Genomic DNA, 24184 nt, shown 5'->3' with positions numbered 1-24184 from the left:
CTGGCATAGGAAGTGCTATGCAAGTGTTAATTATTGCTACTGCTACTACTACTTTCAGGTTCAATGCTAAAGAAGCTTTGTGAGTTTTCCAAAGGTATCCTAATCAATCTCTATTCGTATTAGGGTCCACCTGTCTATCTGAAATGTAACTGACAGGATCTGCCCGAATGCAAAGAATAGTTTGATTCATTAAGAGAGAATGAAATTAATTATACCATACTTTGAAGTGAAAAACAAATGATTAAAAGTGTTATTTATTGTGTTAACAATGAGTGAAAGACAATGAAGCGTATAAAGCCTTCAGTGAATCAGGAGTTGAGTTGCCTCATAAAGGAATGATAATTTTCGAGCTCATGGGCTTCTGACTCCCTGAATGTGTTTTCTAAATTGCCATCTATTTAAGGACTGAGTCAGGCTTCCTGCTCCTTGCCTCTTGGTTTCTGTCCCTGCTGGGGCCCTGTCTCACCTCCTCACTATACTTGCTGACATAGGAGTAGATCTCATTGAGGGCACTCAGCATGTTGAACTCCACGGCATGCAGGCGGGACTGCTCGGCGAGGTAGGCGTTCATGTCCTGGTCACTGATAGCTGGAAGCTTGGCGATGTCTGCGTAGTATCTGCCAGAGACAGGACAGGCGCCTTGATGGAGGCCTCAGCAAACATTTACCTATAGCTACCCTGGGCCCAGGTCCTTCGAGGGCACTGATGTACCCAGTTGCTCCTGCATCCCTATTTCTCTTCTGATGTGGCTTCCTCTGGCCTCTTGCTTCATGCTGAGGTTGAGGCTGAAGGCCAGAGTTTCTTCAGTAGATTCCATCTAGCCGAGAGCTCGTGGCTGCGGTGCCCAACACAGTGGTTAAAAGCCCAGACTCTCACCAGGCTCTTTGTGTTCAAATCCCAGCTCTGCTACCTGCTAGCTGTGTGATGCAGGGCAAGTTATTTACCCTCTCTGTACCTCAGTTTCCTTATCAGTAAAATGGGGATAATAATAATACTGGCTTCACAACTCTGCTGGACATTTTAATGAGATGATACACACAAAATCTTTATCAGAATGCTGAATGCTTAGCACGTGCTCAATGAATAGTAATTAGGATGATAATCATCTGACTTCCACGGGCACAAAGCCACCCTTCCTCCCGCAGCATGGGGCGTGGCAGGGAGGGGAGCGGGAGGTCCTGAAGAGATGACAGACACCGTCGTCTGAGTCCTTAGTCAATGATGACTATAGAGCGGGGAATGGGCAGGGAGACAGGGGCATGGGCCTGTCCTGAGGGTGCTACTGACCTCTCCACCCAGCTCTTGTAGCTGGGGATGTCCTTGGCATAGAGCAGCTTGTTGGAGGGGGAGTCCTTGCCCAGCCGGTGCTCTGACGTTGAACAAGAGTCCATGAAGGTCTGGGCCACCACAGAGAGGCAGGCGTCCGTGATGCTGCCCTTGTGGATGTCAAACACGAACTGGGGGTTCTTAATCACATTCACCCAGAAGCGCAGAGGGAGGCTGTGGGGAAAGGCAGAGAAGACTTGAGAATGCATGCGGGCCATGCCCCTTCTGCTGCCCACTGATATTCTTCCCCATCAAAGGTCAAATTGTCCACCTGAAGGGGCAAAGGAGTAAAATGGAAGAAAATGGGTCCAGCCAGGGTTAATTTAGCCTAAGCTGTTACTGACCTGGGAGAAATGGAAGGAAAGGCACTTTGTACCCTAATGGGGGCACTGACCCTGATCTCTAACATCCGAGGGGTGGGCCTGGGTGTGTTCTGTTCCCTTCTGGGAGACTTTTCTAAAGGCCTCTGTGCCCCTAGGCAAGCCCAAGTACAGAGGACAGCACATTTTCTCAGGGTTTCACACAAAGCCACCAGGCTCCTGGAGTCCCTTCACAGAGCCCGTGGCCATTGTCTGGAAGAAGGCAGCCAGCAGCCCCAGGCTCAGCTTCAGAGTGGGCACAAAGGGCGCCACCTGCGCTCCCCGCCCAGCCCGGCTGCCCAAGCTACTTCCCAGGGCTGGCCTGGCCTGGCTGGGCCGAGGAATGGGCTCCCCTGGGGGAAGTTCTTTCATGACTCTCCCCAGGGCGTTCTTGTATCTGGGCAGGGGCAGAGGGAGAAGTGGAGGCCATTGTTGGCATCCTGGGAATGACTCACTGTAGCTCAGAGATTTTCCCACCCCAAGAGGAACCGATCAGTAGTTAGGAGACTTCCTTCTGCAACTTGGGAATTTATAACCAGAGGAGAATGAGTTTTCTCTGCTCCTTAGACCATAAAGCAAATAAGCCCATTTACTCTCCTTCAAAATCAGAACAGCTGCTGTTTTTACTTCCTTTTCCAGCTTTGCCTTCTCTTCCAGCTGCCTTCTGGGCTTTAACTCTTTTGACTCCTCTGTGGAACTGGCCCTGTCACAGGCTTGTCCTCCAGCCTGAGATGATGTTTCCAGCTCCCCAGATTCTTCTTCTCTCCCCTTCTTCATCTTCTCTTGACTCTCATGGGCCCCAAACTTTCCCAAATGTCTCAGTAGTGCCAGGTCTTGGGAAAGATCTGCTTTACCCAGCCTCAAGCCCTTCCATGATGATTTCTGCCTATCTTCCAAAACACAACAGGATCCCTCACTTTCCTCTAGCCTGGGAGAAGCTGCTGCAGCTGAGAGCTGACTCATCTCTTCTGCCCTCCCCTTCTTCTGGCAGCCTTGGGTAGTTTCTGGTAATCTTTCCCTGGACATTTGCTATTGAGGTCTGGTTAAGGAAACTCTCTCCACACCACGATGCCAGGGTAGTGCATTTCTATTACCTGGATCTGGCCAAGGAAACTCTCTCCACACCACGATGCCAGGGTAGTGCATTTCTATTACCTGGATCTGGCCAGCACACAGAAGGCACAGAGATGCGGATAACCCTGGACTTTCTCCTGATTTCCCCTGAAGTGCCCTCTGCCAGCGCTGGGCTGGGGATGCTCCAAAGCAAAGGGGACAGGCATGTGCTGTCCAGGGAATGCAGATGGAAGGTCTGTCCTGGCAAAGTGGACTGTGGGCTCTTAACCCCAGGGCCACCCCAGCCTGTCCGTTTCACTCCACTGTGATCAAAGCTGCAGACTAAGGAAGGCTCAGCGACCACAAGACCCGGGAGGAGGAAGGAAGAGATGGGGCTGGGGTTGGCTTTTTCCAAAGTGTTTTGTTGGTTGCTAGGACTTTTGATTCCCAAATAACAGCCTGGGCCCATCTGTGTCGGCTCTGTTTTCTGAGGAGACCGCTGACTCCAGACAGCTGCGTGGGCTGCCTGCCCAACCCAAATGCCTGGACCTCCCCTCTCCCCTCTCTGTGCTCTTTCCCAAAGGAAGCCTTTTGATGCCAGCTCTTGGCCGGGTCCTGTCTGACCTGAAAGCCAGTCCTTAACTTGGTCTGTGGTCCAGGTTCAAAACCCATGAGGATAAAGTCTCATACCAGGGGCCTGAGGGCTTCTCCCACTGCTGGTCTGGTTGCAGAGATGACTTTAGGGGAGAGAGTCATGCCTGCAGGGCATTCTGCCTGCTGCTTCCTGAAAGCTATGGCGCCAGGATAATCACTTGGCCTTAAGAGATCAAGTTTGCAATGAAATCCTCCCTGTCAGTGGGCTCAAGTCTATAGCAGGTGTGAACTCCCTCCCCAGTGCTGACCAGCTTCACCAGGCGTCTCAGTTTAATTCAGGGATTCCCCATCTCAGGAAGTGCCTTAGAACTGCCCCACTCAGAATGCCCCACGATGCCTGGCTGTGAAGCTCTGCTGCAGGCTTCAAATGCAGCTCTTTGCATAGGTTCCCCCAGCTCCCTTCTCCTGAGAACCAGAGATCTCAGAGCCAGGGGAGGAGGCTCTTCTTGGGGGACTGGTCACAACCTGGAAGGGCAGAATTCAAGGGTGCATCCTATTGCTGGGCCTCAAGTCAGGCAGGCCCCACTTGGCACAGGCAGCTGGGGACCGTGTGGGCTCTGCAGAGCATATGTGCACTGTTTGTTCCAGGAGCTTCGGATCACCCAGCCCCAGCCGAGAACAGGCTATCCTCCCACCCTCCCATCTCCTGGTCCTCATCCCTCTTAGCTCCAGGCCTCTCCAGGCTGCACCTCCTGCTGAGCTCCCCGAGGGTTTACCAGTTGCTTTTCCAGGTGTGCCGCACATCTGTGTCATGGATGCTGTGCCTGTCTGCCTGCTCATCTAGGAAATCAAACATGTACTTGATGGCCAGGGGGAGAGCGCTGCCCCGGTGCACAGTGCTGAACAAGGTCTCAAACAAGTCGTCCACAAACTTCTGCAGGGTGCCCTGGAGGAGGGGTGGGGGAGAGTAAGATGGAGGGGGGGTGACGGCAGGTAGCAGACAGGCATACCAGATGGTGCCTTGGACCCATCCTGCCTTGGAAATTTGTCTGGGACACGAGGCTGTGCAGGCAGTGTTGCGGTGTGGGGAAGGCTACTATTGGTTAGCTGGGGAGGTGGGAGAAACTGGGTGGGCTGTGAATCCTGGGGAAGAATCTCTCCTCCAACCTGCAGCCACATTCCACATTCCACACAGGGTGTAGGCTCAGGGTCTTTGATAGGAAGACAGGAAGTGCCCCGAGTCCGGGCTTCCCATGGGTGAATGAGGGGGCACAGGCTGCAAGCCAGTCTGGAAACAGTGTCCGAGGAACAAGCTGGAGGACTGGGTGCCTCCTGGCAGGAGCACAGCAGGACCAGGAGAGTCTGTTAGGAAGGTATGAAGAGGCTTAGGATGTTAGTGACCTGAGACAAGTGGTATCTGGAATGTGGAATGTGGGTGAAGGGTCTAGACTCAAGAACCACCTCCCCACAGGCAGAGTGCTGATCCACAGGGCTTTGGAGTGTCTCTGGGGCAGGAATAAGACTGGGCCTGGCTCCCACAGTTTATAGGCTCATGGCACACCTCTGAGGGTCAGCAGAAACCTCTAGCCTTTTCTGTTATCTCTTTCTTGGTCTCTTGTTGTTATGCTGAGCATATTAGGCAAAGCTAAAATGGAGACATGGGGTCTCGTGGAATATTTCTGGGCCACTCTGGGAGCAAGTGTGAGAGCTGTAAGTTGGATGCCACTGTATTAAAACTTCAGTGCCATTGTTGGAGGGTCCATCGGGGAGAATATTTGAAATCTAGCCCTGCCTGGAAAACATTGGCTCTTTGATTGTCATACTTACAGGCTTATTTAACTACCTGCTAGGAAGGCTAAAAGATGAAGCCTCACTTCCATCAACATTTGGGGGTAGCTGGGGTGGGATGGGATGGGAAGAGGAAGCCTCCCCTTGGATTACTGGCAGGGCCAGGCCTCTGTGCTTTCTCTCCCATTGTGGCCAGAAAGGGGATAGAAAGGCCAGCATATCTATCCAACTAATATCAGCAAGAAACCCCACTGCCTTCCTGAAGCTTAAGGGGTCCAGAGGGAGAGAGTTACTCCTCTGAAGTGAAACAGTAGTCTCAAGAAGTACGCAGACAGCAAAGATACATTTGCTATTTTTGCCAAAGGGTAGAGAACAGCGGTGGCCTGATCCTTTGGAAGCCCTGCCCAGGGAACTGGACTATCTCTCTCTCTCTTTCCTTTTTTTTTTTTTCCAACTTTTTCCTTTTTTTTTTTTCGTTAGTGGAGATCGGGTCTTGATATATTGCCCAGGCTGGTCCCATACTCTTGGGCTCAAGCCATCCTTCTGCCTTGGCCTCCCAAAGTGCTGGGATTATGGGCATGAGCCACCAGGTCTGGCTGTACCTGGACTGTCTGAATGGGTCCTCTTGAAGGACACACTCCAGACATCCTTTCTGTGTTGTGGAGGGGCAGGACGTGCTCCTTTAACAAGCACTCCCTGGTCTGGGCAGAGGGGGAGTTACCTTGGTGGCCAGTAGCCGGGTCAGGTAGATCTCGGACACCATCTTGCTGCCCCGGTCACCCTCCTTCTGGTCACCGTGGTCATGGTTCTTCACCAGATGCCACACCTTGACCCCACTTTCCAGGTCTGGGGTGATCATCGGGGCCCGGGACCGCAGGCTGTCGGGGCTGCCCGTATACCTGAAGGACGAGTCTGAGGAGAAGGGGTTGGTGGAGGGCTGTGAGTAACTGAGTCACCAGCCTTGCCTGTAGAATCCTTCCAGAATCCCTGCCCACCTGCTGCATCCACTCAGAATAAACTCATTTCAGCTGAAAGGGGACCGTTGGGACCTCATATATGGTAGGTTATTTTAGGGATCCTTGGTTGGCATGAGGACGGAAGAGCCTGAAGGCTTTTTTAGAAAAGGATTTATACATTTTGTGAATTAGAGACACCCTTGGGAATTTGGGAGTCCCCTCTACTCTGACACTCCCAGCAATGAATAATTAATAGGTAAAATGTCAATAGGATATTTTCGTCGGTGTTTTAATAGAAATCTGGATACTAAAGAGCTGCAAGTTGTAATTCTCCTCTTGGGAGTTAAGGGTCTCTTCTTGCATGGGGCCTGGGGTATGGAATTTCCTGAGCCCTTTTTGGTGCTGCTGGGTTCAGTCCTGTGGTGCCCTTTGGTTGAGAAGCCCAAGGCCTTAGTGCATACATGAAACCAGAGCAAATAAAATAAGGGACAAGGAGGTGCCATAACCTCATTGCCCGGAGGGCCTGGGGGCCCCAGTACTCCTCGGACTAATTCATTGATCAAACTGGGACACTTCTGAGAGTAAAGGGGGGCACTCTTAATAATTCAGCCAGGACAACAGGCATAAACTGGACTGGCCCAGGCAACCTGGGATATATGAACCCCCAGCCAGGTGCCTTCCTGGTTCTGGGCCGCTCCGACTCCTCTACCAGGCTGGGATATCAAACAAAGGGCACATGGTGCCACCTGCTCCCACGGCTCTGAGGGCGCAGGCTGCCTGGGAATGCCTGGACTAGGGAGGACAGAAACCAACTGGCAGGAGCCTGTGATTGGGCCAGCAGCAGCAAGGGCTGCCTGCTGTTAGAAGGGGTAGCGAGTGGACCCTGCTAGGTCTCAGAAGACTCTGCTCTGAGCTGCCCAGTCTGCCCTCGTGGTTCTCACCGTATCTGCTGATGGACGTCCGGGAGATGCTGGCAGAGGCAGGGATGTTGTAGGAGGAAGTCTGTTTGGGGACCAGAGCCACCACCGACCTGTCTGACACCTGAGAAGGGTACAAAAGGTACAGTACAAAAGGTGAATGTAGGTGTCTTGGGAAGTTGGATAGTCAAGTATTTCTAGAGGGTTGTAAGATAGCTGTGGGGTAGAAAGCAAGGAGTACAGGAATACCAGAAACCACCATTACTGCTGTTTTTTGAGCTTTTATCGGGTTAGAGCTGCACAACCCAATAAAATAGCTACTTGCCATGTGTGTGGATTGAGCATTTGAAATGTGGTTAATCCCAACTAAGATGAGCTGTGTCTAAATTGAGATGTGCTATAAATATACATTACATGCTGGATTTCAATGACAGTATGAATACAAATATAAACTATCTTATTGATGATTTTTAAATTGATTACATATTGAAATGATAATCATTTTAGACCAGTTAGATTAAATAAAATATGTAACATTAATTGATCTTTTTATTTTTACCTTTTTAATGTGACTAATACAAAAAGTTTAAATTACACATGTGGCTTGCATTAATTTTCTACTGGACAGCACTGGGCTAGACCCATTCTCCCATCCACTTGGCGAGCTATGCACAAGTATTCCCATTTTACAGATGAAAAAAAAATGGAATCATAGGGAGGCTAAGCAACCTCTTAAAGGTCACATAATTCATACGTGGTAGAGCCAATATTTGTAGCCAGGTATGTCAGGCTCCAGAGCACATGTTCTCTTCATTATATATTCTAACTTGGAATTTTATTTCGAGTCACACTGGTCTGAAGCCCATTTTCCCTTTTGGCTCTGCTTTCTTTCTGGCCTGGGTCCTATAATGCCTGGATCACTTCAAATAGTTTCATCAAAAGGGCAGCCACTCTTGGGGACTGAGCGAGAAAGATGGTGTCTTGTCCCATCCTCTATGAGGGTGCCCCAGCTCAGCACCCAGCCTGCAGGGAGAGGGCTGATAAATGGGGAGCCATACTGAAGACATTTGGGGCCATTTTGATTTAAGATTGCCCTCCATCCAGTGAAAACAGAGAATCCCCAGAATCGTGGTGATCCAATTAAACCCCTAATGCAGAGGGAATAAAACAGCTATAATAATGTTATGGGCCATAAAACATTCCTATTAAACCATTTTTTATTTTAACAATTTTTATGAACTTTATAAGTTTGATTTATAGCTGCACCAGTCATAAAACCATCTTTCTGGGTCTTAAATTGTCAGTCCCTCTCTCCCACCAAAAAAGAATTAAATGTGGGGAAGTCAAACTATAAATGAACATTAGTGCTAACGAGATTCCCTGATGGCAGGTTTTAGTGGTGGTGTTTAATTTTACCCTCCCTATAAATCTGCGGAAGCCTGGGAAGTTTTTTAACATCTCTTTGTTAATTAAGATTATGCAGATTTTCTTCTGCAAGGGCTCCAAGGACCTTCGACTCCAGAGAGGGTAACAAGAGGGCAGTGCATTGACTTGATGGTATAAAGTTCCAAGGTCCTGTGCCTGGGAGGTGCCAAGGCTCCATTACTTCCCAGCTAGAGTAGCTCCCTGGACTTGTCAGCTGTTGGTACCATCAGCAGTAGGACTGGGAGGGGGGCAGTCTCTACCTCTGTCTTTCAGGAATTCTCCTTACAACTGACAGCCCAGAAATGATACCTGGAAAGCTTGGCAGGGGCAGGAATTTACACTCCCAGGGAGAACAGATTACATTATCATTTATAGTTTCTTGTCACCTAATGAAAGATTCACAAGGTGACTCAAATGACCACAGTTCAACTTGATTGCAGGTCTAGTCACTAAACCTCTCCTGTCCTTGGTTTTTCTCTGTCTTAACCAACAGGTGGTGCAAGTCCATGGTCAAGATGCCTGGCTGGGTCTGACCTTGACTCTGCTGCTTACCCGCTCCAGGACTTAACCTCTCTGGGCCTTACCGGTCAGTGGGGATAATAATTGCATATAGTTTGTGGTGAGAATTAAAGAAGTTAAAACACAGAAAGGCTGAGAGCAGTGCCTGGGATCCAGTGAGCACGCAGTAAGTGTTGGTATTAGCGTTGCTATTATGAGCATCATCATCATCATCATCACAGTCTCCCAAAGGGAAGAATACTCCCTGCTGTCCCCTGTCACTCAGGGCTAGCATGTGGGAAGTGACTTGCACTCAGTAAAACTCAGTAAATATTTGAGGACTGAATGCATACATGAATGATAAATGACATCAGGGAATTGAAAGTGCTTTGTATGATCAGCACCATGAGAACAAAATAGTCCCTTCTTCTGACTGGGAGCCGTAGGCTGGAAAGCCCAGTAACAAGCATTAGGGTATCAGAGACAGAAGCAGAAAGACCCCACTCCTGCCCTTTAGAAACTCATGATTTGGGGGCATCATGCTATTTTCTTTTGTACTTTCTTATTCAGCTTTAATTGGTTCATTACAATTGTTCTACCGGATACATTAAGCACCATATGAAATGGTGGTGTTTGGGCATGTGTGTATGTGTACAGAATTAACAGGGAGTGATGACAGCTACCTTATCTGTAAGTACAATCCTGGGCACCTCACACTTTCACAAGTCAGGGTTGTTATCTCCATTTTACAGATGAGGAGCCCAAGGTGCAGAGAGATTAAAGTCACACCACCAATGAGTGGGGAAGCAGGGCTTAAATACAGCTTCTAAAGCCTCTTCTCTTCCCATTACACCACACTCATGTCCTCTGGGCAGGGGTCTAGGCAGGGTGTCAGGATGGGAGGTGCAGGCGAGTCAGGGGGATGGAGCCTGGAGAAGAGCATTTTTGGGGACCCCTGTGCCCCAGCTTCCTCTGTGCCCATGGAGGCTCCTGCCAGCTCCAGCGCCTGGTGGTTGGCAGCTCAGTGCCTGAGAGCCCAGCCCGCCAGCCCCTCTACAGATCCTTCTTTCTGAGACAGGGACATGGGAGGATGTTATTAATCAGACGATCCCATGGGTCTTGCAGCCTGAGGCGCTTCCTCTGGTTGGTTTAATTTCCCTTGGTGTCTCTTATTTCCAGTTTCTATTTTAGTATTTTTTCTGAATCCCAACCTGTCTACCTGTGCTTAATCTTACAGAGACCCCCAGCTGCGAGTGGTTACCATGGGAGGGGAGAAGAGGCGGGAGTAGATACCTCCTTGATCTTGTGTTCTTTTGCTGGGAGTTTTCTTTTTTTTTTGACTGCTCATTCAATGTGTCTGCCTGTGTGCTAAACACCTCACCTTCTATCTTGAATCTTTTCCATACAACTGTACGGAGCAGGGTTCACCAGGAGCCCCATTTTACACATGAGAGAAAAGAAAGCCTGAGTAATTTTCCCAAGGACACCAGCTACTAAGAGGAAGAATGTAAGACTTGAAGAGAAGTCTATCCAATTCCCTGCTCCACTGTAAGTCAGAGGTGTGGGCTGTGTTAGTAAGATGCTAAACAGAGAAAGTGCCAGGTACCTTAAGGTAGTTGTCCATGTGGGGGGCTTTGCAATATGCATTTGATTTTTGTTGTTGTTGTTGTTTTGTTTTGTTTTTTTTGCAAATGTAGAGGTACACAGAATAGAAATGCCTAGGCCTTACCCCAGACCTGTTAAATCTGTTTCTGAGGGTGGAGTTTGGTCACTCACGTTTTTTATCAGTTCCCTCAGTAATTCCAATGGGCAGCCATGGCTAAGAATCCCTGTTCTACGCTCCAGCAGGAGGAGGAAAGCAGGGAGAGGAAAATCCTTTTTAGACTTTTGAGGCCTTAGAGCAAGGCTTAGTGGGAAGGGAATATTCTGGGAAGCTGAAGAGGGGAAAAGACACCCCCTCTCACCTGATAATGCATCAGTGTGTTGAGCCGCTTCCAGTCACCCTCAATCTTGGTGGTGATGTCCTCATCTTGCAGCACGACCCGGGCGATCCGGCCTTGGCGCCACTCTGGGTGGAGGGGGTGGTGCAGGGAGCAGCGCGAGAGGGATGAGGGCTGTGAGCCAGTGTCTCCCGATTGCACCTTCTCTAGGGACCTGGCAACCCGGCCCCCTCAAGCTGGTACCAATAACAGAGGCTAGAGACATCTAGGGCTCCATGGGCCCAGGCAGCATAGGAAACACATAGACCTCCCCAGAGACAGCCACATCTGAACAGGCAGTGCCCAAAGCGGAAAGCATTCCACATGGGCCTCACCTGGCCAGGACACAGTCATGCCCCTGCAAGGGTTGTGTGCAGGGCAGCTTCCCTTCTTTCACCCCTTAACCCCTGCCCTCACACTCTGAGTCCAGGTTTCCTACCCAAGTCCATGTCCACCGCCCTCGGCCGCTGGGAATAGGGCACATTCTTATACACGGCATCAAGAATCTTCTCCTTGACCTGTGTGATGGTGTCACAGTTTAACACCTTCACTGGGATCTCTGGACTGTTCTCGTTGTCAGGGTTGACGCAGTTCAGGATCTACAAGTAGGGGACAGAGGGTGAGCAGGACAGGAGTTGAAGGAGTAGTTTGAGGGAGAGGGTCAGGACCTCAGAATCTTCTTTTTCCAAAGTTCACCCTCCTTATAGGGGAAATAAGGGTACTTTTCTGGTCTGTGACTCAGTTTCCTTCACCTTCGTAACATCTGCCAAATGAGAGCCTGAGTCATTGTGTCCACTTCTTCTTTCTCAAAGCACCAGGACTCTACTTTCTAGCTCCTGAACAGCTTAGGGGAGACTATAGTCCTGGAATGAGGCACCCTCAGTGTTTAGAGATAGCTCTACATGTATCAGAGACTAGTCATGCACTTCCCCAAAGCCTCTATGTTAGGAACCAACATACATCTTTCTCATAATACCAATTACCCAATAACTAATGATGGGTGAACTTTTTTCTCCTCCAATATTATCTAGGATAAACCGAGGCATAGAGTGCTTGGGATGGGGGGGTGGGCCTGCCACCTTGCTCTTGGTACACTTAGTTGTCCTTTGGGCTCACCCCAGACCAGCCTCCCATCCTCTTTATTGACCCCCTAGACTGCTTTTATGGACAGAAGGCAGAGTAAGGGGCAGAAGCAGAAGGTACACATGCGGGCCCGGAGCTTCCGGCTTCCTCACCAGGGTCTTGTACTCGATCTGCTGCCGGATGAGCTTGTCCTCGCTCAGGGAGTAGCGGGCCTCGCCTGTGATGGCATCAATGGGGCCCTTCTCCATCTGCTGCTTGATGGCACAATATAGCATGAAGAGTGGCTCCCCCGCGCACTCCTGTGGGCACAGGCAGGGCAGGAGGTGTGGGCACGGCCTCCTCAGGTTTGCACGTTTTCCCTTTCCTCTCTCAGAGCGAGGCCAGTGGAAGGAGGGGCTTTAGCACACCCAGTCCAGGTTCCTGCTCCTGAGGGAGGGCGTCCCCATGCAGCCCTGTGGCCAGGATCTGAGCAGCAGTGCCATCCTGCCCTGGACGCTAGTCCCCGTCTCACTCCCTTTCTCACCTTTAGGAACTTGTGCAGGAGGAAGGCGAACCAATTGGTCAGCATCTTTTCAGCCACAGACTCTGTCCTGGGGAAGGGAGAAAGCGTAAGGGGCAGTCCTTCACAGAGGGGTCTCCGTGGTGGGGCCTGGACTTGCCATGAGGTCTCCCAAGAGAACAATGGAGCATGGGAGAATGCAGGGCGGGAGTCAGGACACCTGGGTCCCAGCCCAGCTCACCCAGTAACTAGACTGTGACCTGGGGGTAGGGGTGGCTTCTTTCTGGGCCTCAATTTCCTATGAAAATGGAGAGGTTGGCCTTTTCAGCCCTGATGGTCCATGGTGCTCTGAACTTTGGCTGCATCTGAGACAGGGTCTGTGGATAAAGGCACCTCACTATCCCACAGGGCTATAAAGAACCGGTTCTCCCAACTCACTTCTGGCCTCAGGGTGATAACTAGAGAGTTTCCCATCCCTCTGGGCTTTCTTGCATGTGTGAGTACCCTGTTTTGCCTATCTGGAAGGTGCCTGGTCCCTTCCCCTCCAAAAACACTCAAGGTTAGACTTCCTTGGGTTCAAATCCTGATTCTGCCATACGTTGGCTGTGTGACCTTGGGCAAGTCATTTAACCTCTCTGGTTTCAGTATTCCTATCACTAAATGGAGACAGTCATAATAACATCCACCCCCAATGGTTGTTGTCAGGGTTGAATGAGTTAATATTTGTAAAGTGCTAAGAAAAGTGCCTGGCACCTGCTAAGCACTATCCATTAGCTGTCATTATTGCTGTCATGTGGGGTCTTGGATCCCAGCCCTCAGGTAGAGAGCAGTGCTTAAGTGTTTTGCCAACAGGGGATTTGCTCATGCAAGGGCTAGCCCCCCTCCCCTTCCCATCCCAGGGCTACAGATCTGGGGATTTGGGAAGGAACAAAGCGGCTGTGACAGACCCTCAGTGAAGGGGATGCCGGAGGGGTATTTTAACTCCCTGCACGTGGTGCAAATTATACCCTCTGGTTGCAGTAAATCCCAGGCATTTGCCAGGGCTGCTCAGCAATCTGGGCCTGGGAGAGAGTGACAATGGCAGAAAAAATTGTAGCTTTCTCCTGTGGCTCCTCCCAGCACCCTCTCCCTGCATTGTGCTTGAGATTAGCTCTAATTTAAATACAACAGTTCTTAATGAGAGTTTCTAATGCTCAGATTGGCAGGATGGGGGCTCAGTACTCATAAAGCAAAGCCATTCTTCCTCCCTCCTCACCCCACGTGGGGCCTGGAAGCCTGAGACCTTGCTAGAGGAAGGCTAAAGAGGAGGGGTGGTGAATGGAGGTGGAGCCCTCCAGCCCCCGCTGCCCAGAGGACTCCAAAGCTGTGCCCGGCTCCCCACAGCCTCTAGAGAGGGTGGGCTCAGGGGATACTGAGGTCTCCAACCCTCTCCCCTGCCAGGAAAAATGCAGTGGGCATGTGTAGTGGATGCTGTGATTCAGATCCAGGAAGCTGAGCTCAGAAGGCACAGTCTTCCAGGCTGTCCAAATCCCTAGCTCAGTGCTGCACAATAGAACCTTCTGCGATAATGGGAATGTTCTCTATCTGTGCGGTCCCGTATGGTGGCCACTAGCTGCAATGTGGCAACCAAGCACTTAGAATGTGGCTAGGTGCTAGGGCAATGGAGGAGCTGGATTTTACATTCTATTTCATTTTAATTTGTAGCAGCTACCTGTGGCTAGGGGCCGCTGTGCTGGACAGCACAGCTCTAGAGGCACCGGGAGGAAGAGACTGTGAGATAGGAATTATTTTTCTCATTTTGTCTAGGAGGAAACTAAACAACAGAGTGGTTACAACACTGGCCAGAAATCACAGAGCTAGCAGGAGGCAGAGCTGGGACTCCAGCTGAGATCCGAGCAAGGGTCTGAGCTCATCCATCACACCTGGGTGACTTCAGACTCTAGTCTCCCTGGGCTGAGGGAAAGTCAGATTCTGCCCTGCAGGGACGTGAGGACACAGGCTGCTCTGAATGGGTGCCCCTTCTGGGGAGTGGGCCTTCTCATGCTGCTTGTGGGGCCTGCTATAATGAGGTGCTCTGTCCACGTTCAGACTCCTGCCACCCTCTCCACCCACTGCTGCGGGCCAGACCTCCGGAGTAGCAGCTTGGGGTGGTTCTTGTTCTCCAGGTTCTTATCGATGAGGTCAGAGAGCAGCTGCTTGAGGACATCAGTGGCATACTCCAGGCGGCCCTGCAGGCCGGTCATGATGAGCGAAGCCACGTTGCCCCGGTCGCGCATGGAGAAACTGCGCTGCAGCTCCAGGGTGCGGATGAAGGTCAGCAGGAACACCTTGTTGTTGATGAGCTGGGCAAAGAGCTTCAGGGCCTTCTCCACGTGCTGCTGCCCGTTTCCTTGTACCTGGGGTGGGGTGTGGTGGAGGCGACGCCCTCAGAGGACAGGCATCGGGCCTCCTACCTGAGGGTCTCACTGAGGGCCTGCTGGCGATGACACTAGCTGTAGGACCCTATGTTTGAGGCCTATAACCACCCCCACCCCATTCCACTCACCCGGGATGATGTAGGAACAGCTGGCTCTGAGGTCGACAGTCTGCTCTGACCTTGCACTGGGCCGGGGAGGCTGGGCTCCATGCGGAGCTCTCAGAGGGGAGGCTGCCTGATTTTCCCAAGGATAGAATAGGAGATGCCCCCTCAAACTTCTTCAGTTTACTAGTCTCCCCTTAATCTCCTCTGCCTGATTTATTATCTTTAGTAAAACAAACCAACAAATGAACAAACAAACCTCATAGAATCCTGTGTCTTTCTTTAAGCCATCTTAAATCCATTTTAGAATGAGGCAGGATCTTAGTTAATTAGTTCAGTCATTAATTAAAAAATGACAAACAATGAGCTTTACCCTGGAACCATCCCAAGGAGCCTGGGTGCCCCCTCAGCCGTAACCTTCCTGATAGCTCTGTTGCTGAGATGCTGTTACAAACTACTGACCCCTCTTCACTGCTAACCTTACTCAGTACTGCTGAGTCTCATCTGGATTTCCTAGGATACCCTGGGCCTGCATCCCTGCTGGGTGGCTGGGCCCAGGAGGCAGGCATTACCTCCAGCTCCCGCAGGACAGGGTGGTCCTCGATGCCCGGGAACAGGACTCGCATAGCGTAGGTACGATAGTCCAGGTAAGGGATTCCCGAGCGGTCCAGGTCACTGGTCAACTCATTGATATCCGTCTGGAGCTCAGCAAAAGCTATGAGAATAAGCAGACAGAGAGGCTCGTGGGGAAGCCCCAGTCAGGGGAGGAGAAAGAGGGAGAAGAAGTTTGCAAAGGAGGAGGGGAGGACCTTTTGTAGAGACTCTGAGGATTATGGGAGTCTGTCTCCAGAGGGCGGGGCTACTCCCAGCTGTTTTTAGGTGGTGGGGAAATGGGTGATTTTTATGTTATTTTCTCCTCTATACTTATCTATAATTTCGAATTTTCTCTTTACATATTACAAGTGTAGTTTCAACAAGGAAAAAAAAGTATCATGATTGGGCCGTTCAGTAAAGATCCCGGAGATGCTGGAGGCAGGTGAGAGACCATGGCTGAGGGGGTCCAGCAAAGACCAGAACAGGCAAAGTGCTCCCTTTTCCAATCAAGACAATAAATCAAGATGCAAAAGCCTAGGGGAGGTCTGGTCATGAGACGCTCAGTTGAGAGCCGAGTTTGGGAAGGCAAGGGCTTCAGAAGCCTCACCTTGGTGGTGGCACACCTGTCTTCCTGGCTCCTTCCTCTGCCAAACTCACCAGCCCTGTTGCCAGGAGGAACCTTGGCTCCACATGTCCTATTTCCCAGCCCAGCTCTTCCTTGTCATCCAGCAGAGGGCTTGTTTCTGATCTTGACATTTGCAGCAAAAGGAGAAATGTTTTCATTCCTAATTGAGCTGTTTACCCAGAGAGCCTGCCAGGTCCTCAGCCTGAGAGGACGCCAGGTACACTCGTCACCTCGAGGCTGTGGTTGCGTGGGACATGGGAGAAAACACAATCTGCACTCCCACACACGTCCACAGCCAAGGACACCAGCAAGTGGCGGCCTTCAGAGCGCTCAGCCTGCAGCACTGATGGAAAACAAACCCTGGGGGAGATGAGGCAGGTGCTTTTCTGCCTTTGCTGCCGCTGCTCCCACGTGCTGCGAAGATAGTGTGCAGAGAAACAAGAGCTGGACACTCCCATGGGGGATCTAGAGTCTGGGGCTGTGGAGCCTGGGGGCTCTGACTGTGGGGACATTGAGGCCCTGAGAGGGAGAAGGTGTTTGCCAGATTGTGGGATGGGTCAGGGCAAAGAAGGGACTAGAACAATGCAATCGGACCTGGGTCCTCATGCAGTGGGCATTCTTCATTGGACATCTCTGGCCCTATAAGCAAAAGAAGTTCTGGGAAAACGGGTGAAAGTGGAATGCAGAGGCATGGCTGGCAATGATGGGAGTAAAGATAGGAGTTGTCTGCAGGGAGAAAGGCAATAAGGCAGGTGGAGAAAGAGGGACCCAGCAAATGAGGGTGTGCTTCCACTAACCTTCCTTGCACTCCAAGGCCACACGGGACTCCAGATTGTCCATCTGCATTTGCAGCCGCTTGAGAGTGAGGTCATTTTCTCGAGACTTGCGCTTGTAGGCAATGAGGACGATGATGACGATGATGAGGAGGAGGCTGCCGCCGGCCGCGATGCTGACAATGGCTGGCAGGGTCAGCAAGCTGTCTGAGATGACACTCACCGAGCCAGGCGAGAACACCATCCCGCCCACGTGAACCTGTGCATTGTACACACACAGACGCACATGGATGCACACAGGTGTAGAGCCCTGGCATGCCAGCAGATCCTTACAGTGCGAGGAAGGACATGACAGACCACAACCACACAGTGCAGCTCTAGATAAAAAGCAATTTCCTGCCTCGGCATCTGCCTTTCTTTTCTTGTGTTCTCAGCTTATACCCATTTTGATGTAGGACCCAGAGATGAGGAGATATGGAGGGGGTGAGTCAGGCAACGAGACAGAAGAGAGCCTTTCCTTAGGACAGATCACACATGCACCACGAGGCGGGGAGGAGGCATTACAGATGCAGGGCTCACTCACCATGACCTTGTGCTGCCCGGTGAGGTTGGGAGGCTCGCAGAGAAGCTGGGTCTCAGATACGGTGACAGCACAAGGGGTCTCTCCGATGAGCACAGTGTAGTTGAGTTTGGCCCCTCCAGAGGCAGGAGGGCAGAGGTTTTTGCCCTGTAGAGAACAGCAGTCTTTATAGGCATAATTGACACATGCACGCACAAGTTAATTGCCTACTTAAAAAGAGATTAAGGAGATGGGGAAGGGCAGCAGTGCAAAAACCAGGAAATGACTCCTTGGCAAGTTTTTGTGGAGGGGACTTCTAACAGCCATGATCTAGAGAGAAAGAGAGAAAACAGACGCAGGAGAGAATGAAAATGAAGAAGAGAGTGGGAAAAATGCAGAGGAGACAAAACACTAAACAAGAGAAAATTTGGGGGAGGATGCATGGGATTTCATGAAAGTAGTGGGGCAACAAATCACTTGGATGGACAGTGCCAGGGACTGTGACCTCTTGAAATGTGTGTGTGGGCTCCTGTGGCCACAGAGTGGACAGAAAAGGGAACAGTTATTCCCAACTCACTGCAGTACCTCTGGTTCCCAAAGCTCACAAGAACAAACAGAAATATTCTAAGGTATTTCTTAAGAAGCCTGGGTGCAAGCTATATCGCTTGATGGGTCGATATCTACCCATGAGCTCCTTCTGTAGGAAGGAGACAGCTTTGCAAGTTCAATTGCATAGAAAGGAGAGCCAGAAAGAAAGAAAGTCAGGCCTGGAGCGCGGGGCGCCCTCTGGCATTGCTGCCCCTGGTGGCACTCCACTTTGGCGGGCACTCCTACCTTCAGAATGATGGGCGATCCTGGCTTTTGATCCAAGACTCCAGTAGGGCTAAGCAGTTCAAAGGTCGGGTTGGGGTAGTAGATAAACTTGGTGTCGTTGTAAATTAGCAAGGATTGGACATTGTTAAAGACAAATCCAAACTCATCTGGACGTTCCACAGTGTCCAGGCCAGGGCGGTAGTCCGTGGTCAGAGAGGGTGCCAGGCAGGTGAGGGTGGTTGTGTTCACAACTTTACACACCTAAGAGATCCAGAGTGCAGCATTCACACACGGAGTGCCTGGCACAGAGCCCAGGGGCCCACAGCCGCTCTCCCACCCTCTCCCTGCTTTTGTGCCTCGTCACTGGGTTTACTTGCTTGTCTCCATTCCATGGGAAAGCCCTCCAGGAAAGGGCAGTGAAATTTTGGGGGAGTGGGGGGCATTTTAGCTTCTTCATTAATTCATTCACCAACGCTATTTGGGCATCTAGTTTCTAGTTTGTGCTGGCACTGTGCTAGGAGGTGGGGCTAGAGAGCGAAATAGTCACAGTCTGGAGGGGAGACAAAGAAGCATTACAGTCTAGTCCTGGAAGAGGGCCTGGGGCATGGGGGGCACACGGCACTGTTGGATGCATGCAGAGATGTGAAAAATAAATGCCCTGGTAGGGAAGTACCAGCTACTCTAGGAGTGTCTGTGTGTGTGCATGAGTGTGTGTGTGTGTGTATGTGTGTGTGTATGCATGCACACACGTGGGTGTGCATGGCCTGAAGCAGGGTAGGAGTGACTCATGGAAGTTTTCCCATGGAAGAAATGAATGAAATTTAATCTGAAGAATGAGTAGGACTTACCTAGATAAGGAGAGGGAGGGGGAAGGGAACAAGTTCCAAGCAGAGGGAACAGCACCAAAAGGCCTGGGGACAAGGGAGCATGGGATGTTTGAGAAAAAGGTAGGACAGAACAGCATAGTGTGTGTGTGTGTGTGTATGTGTGTGTGTAGAGTGTGGAGCAGGAAGTGGTACGAGATGAGCACTTTGCCCAGTATGTAGTAGGTGTTCAGTTAATGTTGATTGAATACTGATGAAAAATAGGATTCTGCAACTCTCTAAATGTTTTTTGTTTTTTTGTTTTTTGAGATGGAGTCTTGTTCTGTTGCCCAGGCTGGAGTGCAGTGGTGCGATCTCGGCTCACTGCAGCCTCCGCCTCCTGGGTTCCAGCGATTCTCCTGCCTCAGCTTCCTGGGTAGTTGGGATTACAGGCACGTGCCACCATGCCCAGCTAATTTTTGTATTTTTAGTAGAGACAGGGTTTCACCATGTTTGCCAGGCTGGTCCTGAACTCCTAACCTCAGGTGATCCGCCCGCTTCGGCCTCCCAAAGTGCTGGGATTACAGGCCTGAGCCACTGGGCCCAGCCCTCTTCAAATGTTTTATGCAGGACCTCTCTCTCTTCTCTAACCAAGTGTCCCCTAACCCTGCACTGGGACAGAAGCTTGGTTTTGACACAGAGTTCATGATATCTTTTTTCTCTTGGAGGTCTCTGGTGCCAACTAAAATCCTGGCTGGGCTGGTCCAGTCCCTCCTCAGCATGAGCTGTGCCATTCTCTCCTGTGGAGATTTAGTTCTGGGGCTGCCCAAGACAGCAGCCAGACTGCAGAAACCACTAAAGGGCCCACGTGGGGCTTGGGAAGAAAAACCCAGACTCCTACTCCCTCTCTGCCTGGCTCCCACCCAGCACAGCTCAGTTTCAGCTTTGGGAGCAGCGGGGTCCCGGCAACAGCCAGGGCATCTCTGAGAACTCAGACTGCTCAAGTACACACTGTCCTGGCAGGTCCACACATGTTATGCGTCTGGCCAACATACACACACATGAGCTTCATGTTCAGAAAACAAGACTGTGTGTGAAATTGCAAAAAAAGCTGACACTTGCATAGAGATTATGTCAGAGCTTCAAGTCCAAGTCTTAACCCTTCCTTTCCAAAGGGAATTTAAGAGTTTAAACAAAACGGCTCACTGTGGCCTTTATGCTGTAGTGGGAGGGAGTACACATTCCTGCCCTTTTTGTGGTGCAATTCAGCAGCCCCTTATGAACCTAATGCCCCTTTCATGTTCCAGCAGGGTACAATGAGGCATGGGGAGGTTGAGGGGTGTGGTGAAATGGGTACAGCTGAGCCAGGGGGTCCCAATTCCTGGGTTCTGCAAGAAGACACCGAGCCTTGGTGAGCCTCACCCCAACATCTTCCTCTCTGCTGGTCCCAGTCTAGCTTCCCTAGACCAGGCTCCTCTGTGAATAAGCAAATCACTCCCAAGCAAGAGGCCTCTGGACGCTGCCTGCCCCATGCTGCGTCGGCACTTTTGTTTGCCAAACATTCCTCTGGGTTTGGCGGCTTCACTCTGGCCCTCCTAGCTATCCACTGGGGCAGCTTCAAAACCCAAAGATGAGGGGTAGGCCCAGGTGGGCTGAGGATGAGATGGGGCCCAACCAGGCAGGGCTTCGGGGGCAAAGTGCCTCTCTCCTACCATTCCTGAAAGCAGAAGCATAGGGCAGGGGTTCTGAGCCTCCCATTCTGGAGCCAGCTGATGGAAATCTACATTCCTGCATCCTTCCCTCTGGGTCTGCCAGCCTGTAGATACCAGGCAGGTCACCACTGAAACTGAGGGCCCCCAGCTCCCCAGAGGGCAGAACTGCTTCTTAAGTCCTTGGAACATTGAGATCATGGTGCATGGGGCTGGAGGAAGCGCTGAGAACATTCCTGCCCAGTACTGTAAATGAGTCCTGGTGAGGGGGCAGGGGGCTTGGGACCTGAGTCTTTGGCCACAGGTGTCAGGTGTGGGGAAGGGGAGGGGCTTCCCAGCCCAGGCTTCTCTTCAATGGCTTCCTGAGGACTAAGGCTGAAGCCTTTGGAGGTCACGTACTCACTCTCCAGAATTTTCTCTGGACTGCATTAATTACGTCTTTTATTTTCTGTATGCTGATGCTTTGACATCTGGGGCCTTGCTGACTGGGGAGGGAATGTCCCTCCCAGGGCAAAATCCTAGAGATAGCAAATAACTTGCCTGTGAGCGTGCCTTTCATATGCACGAACCAATCCAGACCCCACAGCTCAACTGCCCCTTTCCACACTATCCTCATGCCCTAATCATTCTGGGACCAGGCACCAAACATCTAGGGACAGCCCTGGGCCCCAGAGCCTGCTAAAATGACTCAAACTAGCTGATCCTAAACTTGCTTACCCTGCTGTGCCTGTTCCTTCCTGCAGAAACCACATAAAGACTCTTGCCACGGTTTCTCCCTCCGCCTCCAGGCAGACCAACCCTGGTGCTTCCCCCTGTGACCCCGGGGGCATGGACTTCCCTCTTCTCTTGGGATTTGATCTATGAGTAGAACAAGTTATACTCTGGCCTTGCCATACCTGAATAACAATAAAACCTATATTTTAAAACATGTACCTAATTTGCTTGCTTTTTTTTTTTTTTTAATCCTTCCTGGGTGTGAACTTACCATTCTTGTTCCCATACCTCACCCTAGACTCTGGAGTTACCTGTGAGTTTCTGGGGACCCTGAGCTTCAGTCTGGAAATGGAGTGGGGGCCTAGGCTCTTTTATCTATGGATCAAGTTCTACACCTGGCAGAAGGAGGCATGCGCTCACCTAGCCCAAAAAGGAGTGACCATGGTGGATACTGAAGGTGTGGTACAAGTGCCCCCACATCTCCAGCAGGATGGTAATGTCAAGCCCACCAGCATTTCATGTGGCCTAGTTACGAAGAGTCTGGATGTTTGGGATCCGCCTTGGCCCTTCCACCAGTCACCTGTATGATTGGGGGCAAGTCATTTAACCTTTCTGGCCTTAGTTTCCTCTGCTACACAATGAAGGGGTTGCATCAGATGATCCCTGAGACCTTTCCATATCTAACCTTCTAACACTCTGTCATTTTGTGTATCTCTGTGTTTCTTATGGAAGCCTCAAGTACCCTGGAAATGTGTCAGGGGTAAGAGGGGAGACATAACACCATCTTCTCCATCTCCATCTTATAGCCTAGTCAAGCCCCTGAAGGTCAAAGCAGTAATGATAGTAATTTCTATGAAAAATAATGGCCATAGTAGCATCTGCTATAATATAATTATGAATACAATCATGTTTCAAAAAATATTGGCTGAAAGAGTGAGATGGAGCCTAGAAAAATAATAAAAAATTTACAACATATCAGACATTCTATCCCTATGATACAGACAACTTTTTAAAAATTATAAAAATTACATGGCTGTGCATGGAAGACTAATATAAAATGTCCAAACTTATCATCTTAGCAACCTAGGTGGAGTTATCTGATGCAGTGACTAGCATTTATCAACTGCCAACCTTATGCCAGCCACGGGCTGGCAGGTTATGAAGCTGAGGCAGGTCTGCTTGTCACCATTCATAGCTGAGAGGTGGAGGATCCGGAGGTTAAATGACTTGACCATGCTTGTACAGCTAATAGATGGCAGAACCCTGCTTCCTCTCCAGACATGTCTGAATCTGGAGCCAGAATTTCTCCAACCACTTCCAATACAGGTTTTCATTGGACCTCAAAGTCAACCTGTCATAAAATAGGAGTCCTTTTGTGCTGTATCATAAACTCAGAAGCCAGTACTTTGAGGCACTCACTATATCACCTTCCGACAAGAAATTGTACTGTCATTATAATATAAAAATCATTGTAGGGCTGAATATGGTGGCCCACGCCTATAATCCCACCACTTTGGGAGGCCAAGGCGGGAGGATCTCTTGAGCCCAGGAGTTTGAGACCAGCCTGGGCAAAAGAGAGAGACCTCATCTCTAAAATAATAATAATAATAAACTAGCCAAGCATGCGCCTGTGGTCCTAGCTACTCAGGAGGTTGAGGCGGGAGGATCTCTTGAGCCCGGAGGTCAAGGCTGCAGTGAGCTGTGGTTGCACCACTGCACTCCAGCCTAGGTGACAGGGTGAGGCCATGCCTTAAAAAAAAAAAAAATTATAAGGTTCAGGTATTTGGACCCTGATTCCAGGCTCAGAGTCTTAAGCCAGTTTTCCTCTCCAGTATTCAGAGGCTCCAGTGCCTAACCCAGAGCTCATCCCATTGCAAAACATCAACACAGAGCTGTGTTTACCAAAGGCTGGGGCAGACCAACAGTTACTCACATTGACAGATTCTTTGCCATTGAATTTGACTCGGATCCTTGGCTCCTGAATGACATCCAGGTTGAAGCCTGTGATGGTCAGGGGTGTGTGGCCACTGAAAACAGGCAGAGGCTCGGTTAGGTAAAAAACCCCCTCAAATCTGGCATGGTGAACCTCCACCTTAGGGATCCCTCTCATGAGCCAGACTTGGGCTGCAGGGATCATGCTGAGTGGCTTCCAGGTGCATCCCTCCCACCTTCCGCCTCACCTGGCAATGCTCCACTCTGGCTCGATGCGCTGGACCCGAGGGTCATCTATGTACTCAAACTGCAGGTTGTTATCCACATGGGCTCGGTCAACGCTCACAGAAACAGGGACTGGGCCAAGGCCATTGGATGATGGGGGTGAGACACACACGATCTCACTCATTGACCTCCTGACAGGGAGACAGCAGGAGGGTTGAGAAGAAAGGCATGGGCAACAAGAGGTGCCCACTGGCTTGACAAGGGGCTTTCCTTGGTCTGCGGGTAAGGCCACAGAAGTGTTCTCTCATCCTTTTATATTCTACAACAATGGAACACATCCCGCATCAGTATAGATCAGTGCCCCAGTGGATTAGGGAGGTAGCAAATTGGAGACGGGGGTTAGAAAATGAGGGGCAGGGATAGGGTTTTATGGGCTTTGGGG

The 24184-nt window shown here is 50.6% G+C and overlaps 1 protein-coding gene across 1 annotated transcript in view; it reads right to left on the bottom strand.

Annotated features, from left to right (window-relative positions):
- The window catches only part of PLXNA2 (plexin A2), a 222069-nt gene that overhangs the window by 5272 nt on the left and 192613 nt on the right, over nucleotides 1-24184 (bottom strand). The window contains exons 16-31 of the mRNA XM_031014522.3: nucleotides 23766-23933; nucleotides 23519-23612; nucleotides 18381-18620; nucleotides 17571-17714; nucleotides 17012-17246; nucleotides 15568-15710; nucleotides 14605-14873; nucleotides 12502-12568; nucleotides 12131-12277; nucleotides 11335-11494; nucleotides 10881-10984; nucleotides 7018-7117; nucleotides 5842-6032; nucleotides 4109-4278; nucleotides 1288-1500; nucleotides 467-617 (exon numbers count right to left, since the gene is read on the bottom strand). Of these exons, the coding sequence (XP_030870382.1) occupies nucleotides 467-617; nucleotides 1288-1500; nucleotides 4109-4278; nucleotides 5842-6032; nucleotides 7018-7117; nucleotides 10881-10984; nucleotides 11335-11494; nucleotides 12131-12277; nucleotides 12502-12568; nucleotides 14605-14873; nucleotides 15568-15710; nucleotides 17012-17246; nucleotides 17571-17714; nucleotides 18381-18620; nucleotides 23519-23612; nucleotides 23766-23933 (2596 nt within the window). The remainder of the gene's footprint in view (nucleotides 1-466; nucleotides 618-1287; nucleotides 1501-4108; nucleotides 4279-5841; nucleotides 6033-7017; nucleotides 7118-10880; nucleotides 10985-11334; nucleotides 11495-12130; nucleotides 12278-12501; nucleotides 12569-14604; nucleotides 14874-15567; nucleotides 15711-17011; nucleotides 17247-17570; nucleotides 17715-18380; nucleotides 18621-23518; nucleotides 23613-23765; nucleotides 23934-24184) is intronic.

This window comes from Gorilla gorilla, chromosome 1 (genome assembly GCF_029281585.2).
Source record: "Gorilla gorilla gorilla isolate KB3781 chromosome 1, NHGRI_mGorGor1-v2.1_pri, whole genome shotgun sequence".
Classification (NCBI taxonomy): Eukaryota; Metazoa; Chordata; class Mammalia; order Primates; family Hominidae; genus Gorilla; species Gorilla gorilla.
This window is presented reverse-complemented; position numbering and strand designations above follow the sequence as displayed.